This window comes from Agelaius tricolor, unplaced genomic scaffold (genome assembly GCF_023055355.1).
Source record: "Agelaius tricolor isolate 1412-34295 unplaced genomic scaffold, bAgeTri1.0.p SCAF_17, whole genome shotgun sequence".
Classification (NCBI taxonomy): domain Eukaryota; kingdom Metazoa; phylum Chordata; class Aves; order Passeriformes; family Icteridae; genus Agelaius; species Agelaius tricolor.
The window spans coordinates 1,727,634-1,740,308 of NW_027269277.1; the positions used below are offsets into that span (position 1 = coordinate 1,727,634).

The following is a 12,675-nucleotide window of genomic DNA, read 5'->3' on the forward strand; positions in this document are numbered from 1 at the left end:
ATGCACCAATAATGAGGCTGCCTGTGATCCCTCAGGCCTTCCCAAATTTGCCTTGCAACTGCAAAATATGTCAGCTGAACTTGCAGCAAAATAATCTTCTCCAGCCATAAATCGTTGGGAACGACCAACTCAGATTATCTGGAAATTAATCTACAGAAATTCAGTTAAAATACAGCAGATTGAGCAATAATCAGCGTGTACATGTAAAAGGGAGATCTTTCCTGGGAGTTCCTTGGAGGATAACACATTTAAATACATTGTTATCCCCATGGAAATAATGGAAAAGAGATGGCATTAAAGAAGGACAGGCAAATTGAATTCCTGCTGGGTGGCAGTGAAGCTCTGAGCAGAGGATGGGGTTGGGACAGTGACCCCAGGGACAGAGGGCTTGGCAAGGGGAGCTGGAGCTGCCTGGCCAGGGAGGGACAGGGGATTCTGCTCCAAAAACTGCCCAGGCACAGCAGCTCTGCAGTGGTTACTAAATTTGCAGTGTTTACTCACCAAATTTAACAGTACCAAGGAAAAGCTGCTTGGTATCCCTTAATGACTGCACTGGGTAATAAGGTGGAATCATTATTGAATGGCCCTTGAGTGGACAGGTTTGGGACTGGTTTCCTGCTCCTGTCCATCACTATGTGGAGAGCAGAATAAACACTCACACCTCGTTCAGGTTATTCTTGATAGAGACCCAGAGCTGAAGAACACACACAAAAACCAAGCTGTATCACTGTTTTTACAAAAAACACACCCAGGAAAACAAATGTTGTCTGTTTGGGTACAACCCTAAAAGAGAAACCACAGCCCGGGGCAGACCAATTATTGTTTTGTTCCAAAAGCAATCTTTCTGGATCAAGGAAGAGAAAAATCAGTGTTCTGGCACATCATCATGTGAGCACAAGCCTTCAGACTTTTTAACAAAAATTCTTTCTAAGGTAAGTCTGTAAGAACTGTTCACACAAGAGCCTGAATCCAGTAAAAAAAACCTGAATTACTCTTTTTAACAGCAGAACCTTGAATGTGACATGCTGAAAGGTTTCAAAGTTTCTGGGTAGAAATTTCTGACAGATTTTAAAAGAGGCTCTGAGAATTACACCCAGTGTAGTATATAAGGACAAAATGTAATTAAATAACAAAAGAAAAATGCCTGGCTTGGAAAGACTTTGCAGACTTCCTGCAAGCCATGGTTGGTGGGCTGTGGAAGGAAGCCCTGCAGAGGGTGTAGGCATTATTACCCTGCAAAGAAATAACAAATGTGGGACAAACAACTGCAGGGACCCTCTCCCACAGCTGCAATTCCTTCCCTGAGCTCTCTTACACCTCACACTCCGTGCTCTGACAGGATCAGCAGCTCCTGGGCCTTCCCACACGTGCCAAGCAAGCAAACCTGAACCTGAGGAAGGGAATGAGCTCTAATTGATCCAGCAGCATCACACTAAATGAAGCTGCAATAATGCAGTGATCAATCTGGAATCACAATTAAGACAAATACGGATCCCAATTATCAAATGATCTTAATGGGATATAGGAGCAGACAGAATGATGAGGCTGAGGTGATACCTGTGAAAGGGAGCTCTGGGGGTTTTGCAGAAGCCAGGTCCATTCTAACACAAGAGTTTCCAGAAGGGTCTGAGGGCAGCCTGCACACATCATCTGGGCAGGGGCTCTGCTGGGCACAGCCCCAGGGGCTCACCCAGGGCAGGTAACGAAGGCAGAGCTTCACAAGAGATCCTCAAGCTCTGCCCCAGCCCAAATCCCAAACCAGGCTTTGCTTTCAGAGTGGAATGAGGATTCAAAATCCTCATTTAAATATTACAAACTTCCAAAGATAATGCCTGGAAATAATGACATTTCTCAGTTGGACTCACTGCTACCAGCACTGAATATAAAACAGAAAAAAAAACAACTAAAGAAACCTTTTAAATCCTGTTCCTTTCAAGATTAGGAAATTTAACTTCATGATTTCCTCTGGACCATGTTCTCCAGTATAATTTTTGAAAATATTCCCTAATCAATGGCATCTCTACCCTGAAATATGGCATCCAGTGCTTCTCCCCATCCACAAAGAGCCACCTCAAGAGAGAAACAACAAGGTCAGAACAAAATCCCAACTCCACCTGGGCAGTTATTTCTACCCTTGCCAACACAGTGTACTTGAACTCACTTTAATTTCTTTTATTATTATTATTCATTTTTGCACCTTTTGGGGAGCTTCCAAGAGAAATGCCATCCTTGTGTTTTACACCATGAATAAAGCACTTATCTAGCAGCACTAATCCCTGGTAAATAAACTGAGTTGCTGCTGCTGTGTGAACTCCACCACCTGCATCCTTTCCTAGCCCACCCCTAATGCCTGATTTGTTCAGGATAATGATTAAAACCCATTCTGCTCAGCACTAGCTGGATGTGTACGCTCAGATGAGAGCTCACAAAAGGTTTGTATTTTGGGTTTGGGCAGGGGGGAGGAAGGGTTTGCTGTATATTGCCTGTTAATAAGGACAGTGTTTCACTTTTGGTACCACCTCTTGGGAAATTTCGCTGAAGAAAATACTTCTTGCTCATTATTCTTTATTTTTTCCCAGCTTCCTGCTAGCTGGAAACTGTTATCTTTCAGGCTGCATTAAAGAACTGTTACTTTTTAGGCAGAAGGGATGAAGTGTATTCCCAGACAAATAACCACAGAGAACAATGAATAAATAGAGCCTTTCTTTTAAACCACTCCTGAATTACAAACACAATTTATGAGTTTGAAAGCTGGGAATTTAGCCTGACTATGCACTGTATTTCATGGCAAATCAGATGTTTATTATGTATTTATTTATGTATTGTAGATTCATTGAGTTGTATTACTGCAGCAAATGGCCTGCTGCATTCCAGGGACACTTCAAAAAAGCCACCACAAAAACCACTCCTGAGTCACAGAGCTTGAAACTCCCTTTGTAGCAAGTAATAAACAAACAAATATTAGGGAGAAAGAAGGGTCTTACAGGTCCATTTGTGCTCAGGATGCCGAATGCACTGGGGAAAAGCTCTTTGCCATGAAGGCAACATGACAGATGTTCCTGTCCTGGCTGGGCCAGGGCATCAATCTCACAAAATCCTGGAGCCCAGAGAAGTGGGCACCAATAAAAAGGGTTCAGTTTGCTGATCATTTCATGTGCCTCCTCATTTTGGGGAGATTTTCACTTTGTGGACGCTGCACTGAGGGCACACAGCAGCCATCAATCAACAGCAGCGCTGATACAAAAGGACAATTTCAATTTATTCCACTGCTGTTTTACCAAACCCATCTCTCATTCTGCCACCTGATGAGTTGCTCACATCTGCCTAAACACTGCCTGGAACCGGAATAAACCCTTGTCCTCCAAGTACATTTATAATGGACTTTAAGATTTAATTCCTTATTCAAAAAGCTGCGTTTACACAAATGTGAGGGAAGCAGTCCCCACTGATAAAAGCGTTTACCAGATAAAAAATACCACTCCAAACAAAACAGCCTCTGCATTTCATGCAACTAGACCCCAAAAATCCCTTTTCCAGCTTCAAAAACAAGTTTGTTTTTTAGACTCAAAATTCACCTTTAAGACCATCTGCATTAAAAGAAGCCCACAGAGCAAACAAAATCTAAAACATTTAAAAACTGGGTTTTGAAATGAAAAAGAAAAAAAGGAAATTTTAAGGAAAAAGGAAAAATTTTTAAGAAAAAAGGAAATTTTCCAATCTAGTGCTGAGGTGCATATTTCACCCAACTTCCACGGCACAATCAGCCTGAAAGGAAGTTTATGCTCATTTACAAATGCAGGCGTGACACATTTGGGGGAGGTTTTTAAATCCTCTGCCACCAACACAAACAAACACTGAGAAAGCGACAGCCTGAGAACATTACAGGTCACTTGATACAGAGTGTGAGACAGCCAGTTAAAAAATGGAAAAGAACAAACTGGCATCTTGCTGCAGGCAGCTGATTAATCATTATTTGATAAGAGCCTGATCCTTTTGGGCCTGATGTTGTATCAGGCTGCAGTTGTTCTCAAGGACAATGGAAATTTGTGTTCACTTTCAATGTAATAAAGGACTAAAAATCTAAAAATAATATATCTTCTTCAGAAGAGATCTAAATATTAAAGAAATATCATTATCCAGTGGATCTTTAACTGCAAAGAGGAAAAAAAAAAGAAAACCCACAACAAACCACCCCTTTTTGCTGCTTTCAAATAAATTTGCAGTTGGCTCCAGGAGAATTCACCTTTCTATTTATTCTCCAGCCTTGAACTTGACTCATGTTCCAGTGGCAAAGGGGAATCCTTTGAATTTAATTCCTGTGGTACTGCAGCCACCTGGAGGATTTCACAGCCTCCAAACTGAACTGGCTCATGGCACAGGAAAGGGGAATTATTCAACAGACAGTTCCTGCTCTAGCAAGAACATGAAAGAATGGCAAACAGGGTAAAAATGAGCCATCAATAGTTATAAAATATCTGGAATTCCCCTTCACCCCATCACCAAAACCCCAGAGGAAGCTGATGGGAGCCCTTGGAGGGAGCAGGGAGGGGTGAGGAATGGGAACAGGACAAATTTAACACAGTGCTTGCTCCAGGGAATGGCTGGAGATGTTCTCTACACCAGCCTTGTCTGATTGCTCCTCAGTTCTTATCAGTGCTTATTACTTTTTCAAAGTAAATCCCACAGATTAAAGGAATTTCAACACATTTTTCCTCTGGGAAAACTCCTTGCAAGCATCAAAATGTTGCAGAAAATCTTAATTCTTTTTTGTAAGTTTCTTTGCCCCTAATAAAAAAAAAAAAAAAAAATCCTTCACTGTGAACTTTTAATGTTTGCCCTGATCCATTAAACCTGATTCATCACATTGCTAAAATATTAAAGTTGAAGTAAAATTGGGCTCAACCTTATCCACAGTTGAGTTGTTACCTTACACACTGGAGGCCAATATGTCATGACCAAACCTAAATGATTCTGGAAACCTGCACCCAATTTCCTGCCATGGAACAAAACATTAAATTAAGCATAACAGAAAAAAAAATAGAGATACAAGGAAAGAGTTAAAACTGGGAGGAAAAAACCTGTAAGAAAAATGTCACATAACATTTTGCAGGTATTACTCACCAAGAACAGAGTTCTGAAGTTGCTCAGATCACCAAAGAATTCCTCTATGCTTATTGCTTTGGGATCAAAGGTGAAGTATTCTCCCAAATTTTCATACAATTTTGTCATGTTGTTGTGCATGTTGGACAGTTTTTCATATTGTTCCCGGGCACTCTCAGCAAAGCTGTGAGGTTTTGTTAAGGAAAATGCCTCAAATGCAGCACAAATAAAAGGAATAAAAATAAAAACCCAGCAAATAAAGGAAACAGTACACAAGGAAAGAGCTCTCAGCACAAAGACTACAACTGCAAAATGTGCCTCCAAAAATGACATTTTAAGGAATTAATATTATTAGTAATATTATTCATATTAGCATTTTATGAATTAATATTATTAATGTCTGCAAGTTCATGGCAACACTTCCATCAAATAATCCCTTTCCAAGTGAAGATTTGCCACTGACAGAGAATACAACTTCCTCTATAAAATGTTTAAATGCTGTAGGCCTTTTTATTTGAGGAGATGAACAATTTTATAAAAGGAACTCTATGGAAACGCCCAGTGAAATTCAGTTTGCTGTGAGAATCTGTGGTCTCAGTGCTCCAGTGAAGCCAAGTCCCCCACCTCACACACATATTTTATATATAAAATGTGCATAACCACCAATGACAAACTCACACAGCATGACATCTCATTTTCTTTGCCTTTTATCACAAAATTCTTCTCTGTGGGTTCTCTCCTGCCCAGGCACACAGTGCATGCCTCGGGCTGCCTGTATCAGCTTCACTTTTTGAGGCACAATCACAACTCAGTAATTTCAGCCAACTCACAAAAATGAAATATCCACCCACCCATCCCAGCACACTGACAAACAGCTTTGAGAAATTATTAGTGAGAAAAACACCAAGGAACAACACAAACCTTGTTGGGTTTTTTTTTTCCTTAGGAAGTGTGGAAGCCTGGAAATGAGACTGAGATTGACTTTCATCCCAGCAGCCATCATTAAAAGTTTGACATAATGCTTTTAAACAGAAAAATGTGGTGCTTTTTCTTCCCTATGTGAAAAAACCAGATATAAATATATATATATATATATATATATATATATATATATAATATCTCTAGAATAGAGATATAAATTATAATTATATCAACTATATTATATATATAACTATATATTATATATATAACTGTATTTTATTTTTATATAAAACGATATTCTTATTTTATTTTAAACTATATTTTTATTTATCTATTTTATATATATCTTTATATATTTATATATATTTTAACATATATTTTTATATATTTATATATCTATATATATTTATATATTTACATATATTATATATCATTATATATCTTTATATATTTATATATATTTTATATATATTTTATGTATTTATATATTTTTATATATTATATATATTTTTATATATTTATATATATTATATATATATATTTATATATATTTTATATATATATATAATATATATATAAATATATATTTAAATATATATATACAATTATTTTGGAAATAGGGGAAGGGTGCAAGCTATTAAAGGAAATCTTTCTTTGCCTCAAAGCAAGTGCATTTTAGTCTGCTCTTTTCTTCTGTGGGGTTGTTTGGAGCCCCAAAGTCACAAATCCCTGGGCAAAGCACACGAGCTGCAGGATGAAAGCAGCTCTGCTGATGAGAGAATAAAGGACAGGAGAGGCTCCCAGAGCTACAGAGCCCTGCAGAGTCCATGGCTGCTCCTGCCATGGGAATCCTGCTGGTGGCCAGGGCAGAGCTCTGACCCAGCCTCTCCCCAGAGCCTCCCCTCATTTCTGCTCACACCCCACTGCTGGCGTCCCGGCCTCTGCAGAGCACACAGGGGACACACCCACAGAGAAACCCTAAAAAAAAAACCCATTTCTTTTTGAGATCAGACCAAACCCAAAGGGGTCCTGCAGACACAGCCAGCCAAGTGCAGGGTAAAGCCTGGAAATGCAGGTGGAGGTGCTGCTCTCAGTGGTGCTGCTGAGCACCTAAAGGCTGTCCCTGCACAAGGGAAACAGAGCTGAAAACTCCTTCCATTGGAAAGGGGCCAAATATCCCCCCTGGATGTGCCCCTTTGAATGGAGGGAGAGTACATAAATTAATAAATAAACAAAAATAAACAGTTAAAACTTGGTTCTTAAAAGTATGATTGAAAACTTTATCAATATCAATTTTTCCAAGCAATCCTCTCAACCAAAGCCTCAGTGGCCCAAGAGCAGAGCTGGTAGCTTCTAAAGTTCATTTAGAAACAGAAACTCACTCAGTGATGGATATTAATCTATAAAATTAAGGTTTTGAAACAATATCTGCCCAAACAGTGCCACAGCAGTGGCAACACCTAATTCTCAGTTTATTGAAAACAAGTTTAAGCTGCTTGATTAGAATTTCAAGCTTGGACTGTTGAGCTGTTCATCTCCAGATAAACCTGGTGCAGTTCAGCCTTCAGTGACATTTAACTGCACAAAAGGAAATGAAAGTTTAATGGCAAGAATACATTAAATAGGTAATAATGGCACATTACTGAATTATTGAGCACAGACTAAAAATTTTAGAAAAACAGGAATTGCCTCACAGTCAGCAGATTGCTGTAGTGAGCAGCTCACCAAAAAAAAGAAATACATATAAATGTACAGATTAATTCAGTGGATTCTTTAAAAACAATCTTACATTACGTAATACAAACCCAAAAATGACCGAAAAGTCTGAAAAATAGAAAAATACTTGGACAATTCCAGATTTGCAGCCTATCCTTGGAGACAGAGCTCCCAGCTCTCCACTGATGTTGCACTCACGTAACAAATAACAACAGTAAGCACTAAAAAACCCCAGCAGTGCTGCTGAAAGGGGAGATTTTAAAGCACCACTCTAGAGATAGACACTGTAATTTCAACATTATTATTTTTTATCTATTAAGTACCAAACTGCAAGTGAGAAATATCTTTAACAGATGGCCTGCAAGACAAAGGGGTGGCAGCAAGACAGATGAACAGGGTGAGCCAAGGGAGAATTGAGGATTTCAGCCGTGCTTCATTCTGAAGAAGGCAGAGCTGTAAGGACAATAGTTCCCAGCCATGGAGCATGCAGTATCAACAAAGTTATGCCACACTCTGTGTGCTTCATCTCACCTTCCTACTTCTAACAAATTAGAGGTGGAAAACATCCCCTGGAAATGTGGTGATTGAGGCAATGGAGTGATTGCAGGGGAGCACAGCCAGCTGTGCCAACACTGTGTCATTAAAAGATCCCTGAGGAACACGAGGTGTGTCAGCTTTGTGTAACACCTTCATTCCAACAGATTTCCTGAAGAGAGACTGAAGCTTTGCCAAGCGCTCGTTTAAAAACTCTAAACTTGGTTTCACTCTGCCCACTCCAAACCAAACCAAAAATCCCATATTTTTTTTCCTAGCAAGTTTAAAGGTGCTTGTTCAAGTAGCAGAAAGTACTTTATTCAGAAGCTTGGTTTTTCCCACATTTTCTTGCATGCCATTGCAGAGCAGGATTCTGGCCTGAGGAACCACCAGGCCAAATATCTCTTTTAATTTGTTAGAAGAGAAAGTTTGAGCCAATGGTGCCATCTTTAATGAGGGATGCACAAGAGCTCTCAGTTTCTAATCTCCCAGCTCATTCATAATAGAGCATTCTTTGAATTGAACTGTGGCAATGCAAACACAACTTGTTAGCTGAAGACAGAAATTCAGCTTTAATAGCACTAAGTCATTGCCACTGATAGCTCTATTTTCACCTGCTATCAGGATGTAAACACATGCTAACAATTTCATCACTCACCCCATCCATAATGCATCTCTGTGCCTGCACGGCAGCCAAGGCTTCTGGAGCATACACAGATAATTAGGAATCACAATTATATCCCTAATCTTTTCCTCCTCTTGGAAGCCTTTGCTAAAACAAAACAAAACAAAAAAAAAAACCTGCAGAAATCTTCATTGCAATGCACTTTACCCAAATCAGAACCCAAAGAAGCCAAGAGCCATAGCAGGAGCCCAGCTTGGTCTGTGTACACAAAATCATGTGCTTCTGAAAAGCTGAAAGATTCCCCAATAAAATACCATAAAAAGCTCAGTGTGAGAATTTCGTTCTCATTACAAAGCAAATTACCTCATCATTCAGTGTCTGATAGAACAGCTCAGGGAAAACCCAAACAAAGCAAAGCACAGTGGAGCAGGGATTCTCAGCAAGGAGGGCTCTGCCTCCCCCTTTGTGCCATTAGTACCCGAAATTATCATTAACTATCAGAATTGTGCAACACACTTGCATTCATTGGAAAAAGCCAGGATTTCAGTGGATTTTGTGTTTGTGGGAATGAAGCACAGAAAGGCCACAACCATCCAAGAACAACCCTGGCTCAACCTGCTCCTTCTCCCAAAATCTCAGAATAACAATTAATTCACAGTGATTAAGATGAAATTTCTGACTTGTGTCTAAATGGCCACAAAACTTTCACCTTGGTAAACACTAAAGAATCTGTCAGTGTTTGCTTTCTCCCAGCTCTAAGCAATCAATTCCCAACTTTGCTGCATTCAAACTTCTCTGTGATGAAAAGACAATTTCCATTGATTCCACCACATTGCTATGCACAGGAGAAAGCTTTTGTCAACATCATTTCAATATTACTTTTTTATTTATAATTCTTTTAATGAGGACAGAAAGATCACTGCTCAATTCTCTAAAAGTCCCAGAGGAGGTCTCTGGGCACAAACTGATAAACAAGGGCCTACTTTTAAAATATTCAGTCCAAGGAGCAAAACCCCATAAAACTTAAAACTTGAACTGTTTTATGGTGGGAAAGTTGGCTCCAAGATTTAGGTGGCAAATTGGGAATTTCCCGTGGTAGCAAAAAGAAAACTTTAAAAATAAATAAGAGCACGTGGCTCTCCAAAGGGAACACAAAAGACAAAATTTCTAAAGGCACAGGCTAGAGAGAAGGCAAGATCTTATCTGCATTAAAAAAAAAAAAAAAAAACAAAAAACACTCCAAAGTTAGAGCTAGGCATGAACCTAAATTAACCTGAATCACTTGTGAAAAAGAAAAAGAAAGTTGCTGAACTCAGAAATGTTTTTTCCCATTATTGTAACAGAGAAATAATTCCTGAATTCCATAGTCCCATTTTAAAGAGAGTTTTTAAAAGCTCTACAACCACTGGAACAAACCAAACCTTTCATCCTGGCAAAAGCAACACTTGATCTCCACTGATGCATCACCAGAACTGTGGATTTGCCCTCATATTGCCTGACAACAAAAATCATCTAGTTCTAAATTCTCAGTTGAGATATTCTGATTTAAAACTAATTTCAAACAGTATGAAGAGTGGCATTTGCAGCTTTTTCCAAACTCAAATATCTTTTTTATTTTGTGATGGCAGAACAATTAATCACTATCCCTGCATTAATTAGAAGGAACACAGAACATGATAGTCAAGCGTGTATCAGGCAGAAAATGTTGCCAGAGTAATGGATTTGCAGCATCCCTTCCCTGGAGAACAATTAGATTAAAATCTCTTTAGATGAATAAAAACAAGAAGGAAACAACAAAAATGCAGCTTGTACAAACGAAATGCTGTTGTAAAATTTGTTTTGCATCTTATACTCAAATTAGTTGTGGCTGTTTCAAATAACACAAGTGTTGACAGGCTCCAACAATGTTAAAAATCACTTTTGAGGTATTTCAGCAAAAGCCTGGTGGCCGCTCCTAGAAATATTCTATAGCTCTGGATGCCCCAATCAGGTGCCTTAAACAAAATAATTACAGCTTGGTGTGCCCTGGATCTTTCAGGGAAGCTGCAGCCACATTCCCTCTCTTTGATCAGGCAGCTTTCCCCCCTTCAGCTGCTTCCATTAATGCCTGAGCTGCCACTGCAGCTGCTCTTCACAAGCTTCAATCACATCCCATGGTTACTTCAGCAAGAGAAAGTTTTTGGTAAAGGTTGGGGAAAGAAAAGAGAAATTCCCCCCTGTATTTTTAGGTTTTCTTTAAGGCTGCCATGGCAAGAAAGCCTCAATTTCTTGTTTTGAGAAAGCTGAAAAACTGCTGATTGTATAATGTTTCAAGAGCCCAGATGTTCCAAATCAAGTAGGAAAAGGAATTTTATGTCACCTGAGGAAAAAAAAAGGCAAATTGAGAATTGTTTAGCACAAACAACTGTTGCAATGAAATGTTCACAAACTCAAGCACAGGAGGAAATGAAAGGGAAAGACTACACTAAAATGAATTTATTTTGCAGGTGCTTATGTAAAACCACACATCAGATATGATTTGAGTAAGGTGGTTTATATCCCTTCAATCATCTTTCCTCTCTAGACATGGCCCCACATTTTTGGGCAATTATTAAAATCAACTTACTGGGCAATGATTTGCTAGAAGCTCACCACAAACAGCCTTGGCCCCAGTGACTGGGATTAACCCCAGGAAAAGTCAGGACAGCGAAGGGATCCCTCCAAATTCTCCCTCAGACAACAGGAACTTGAAGAATCCCTTAAAGAACTCTTCTGGCCAGAGAAAAAGCCAAGAGCAGACTCCCAGGCAATGGGGATCTGAAATCAGATTTCCTTTACTCACAGGCAGCTCTGGCTGCTCAGTGAGATCCTTCCCCTCCAGGACACTGCAGCTTTTAAAAGAAAATGTTTCTGTTTGGAAAACAGAGCTGCAGAGGGCACAAAGCAGCCCCATCAACACCAAGAGTTTTGCTAAAGCAGATTCTCAGGACACTTGGATTTTGGTATCTAAAAGCTGCAGCCCCAGACATTTATAGAGTGCACTTCCCCTTCAATTTCTGATTTTAAAATAAGCATACAATAATTAGAGAATGGATTTCTAATGGGTTATCACTCTAATAAAGCACGATCCTTTACAAAAAATATCTTTCAGTGATCTGGACAACTTGGTTTAATGTAAATTTAAGGATGAAAGCCCAGTTTCCCCCAGGCAATGATTCACAGTTGAGGAGCCATTAAATCTCTGGTACATGTACAGAAGTGGAGTTCTGTTTGTGGAGTTTCATTCTATGGAACCTTTGCAGGATTTTCCCCCTGTATGGTTTTCCATGTGCTGCAGATGGCTGTCACAGCCCTGTCCCCAGCCACCCAGCACAGGCTCTCCTTCTCCTCCCCTGTCCCCAGGGCTCTCTGGATCCTCCTCAGCTCAATTCAGGGGCTGTCCCAGGGTGCAGGACAGAACAGAGCTCCCTCCTGGGGCACAGCTCCATTGTATTGGGGATTCGCCCAAAAACCCAACAGGGATCTCTGACCTGAAGTCAGCAATTAAATGCACAAAAGTCCATTCCACGCAATTCACAGAATATATGTTTTGCACTAAATAAAGATTAGAAAAAAATGAGCGACTGCCAGTTCTTGACTGTCCCACAGCTGCACCTCTTGCACATCATTCTGCCTCCCCTTTGTGCCATTTACCAATTTCCCCCTCATTCCCACCACCATGGAATGCAAGACACCTGTGCACTTCTGTTCACAGAATTCTTGCTGCACCCACCATGAAAGAGTCAATATAATCCTGTGTC

The 12,675-nt window shown here is 39.7% G+C and overlaps 1 protein-coding gene across 3 annotated transcripts in view; it reads right to left on the reverse strand.

Annotated features, from left to right (window-relative positions):
- The window catches only part of DIAPH2 (diaphanous related formin 2), a 172,128-nt gene that overhangs the window by 64,535 nt on the left and 94,918 nt on the right, over positions 1 to 12,675 (reverse strand). For all 3 annotated transcript variants that reach the window (XM_071442165.1, XM_071442164.1, XM_071442163.1), the window contains one exon: positions 5,122 to 5,285. In XM_071442165.1, the coding sequence (XP_071298266.1) occupies positions 5,122 to 5,285 (164 nt within the window). The remainder of the gene's footprint in view (positions 1 to 5,121; positions 5,286 to 12,675) is intronic.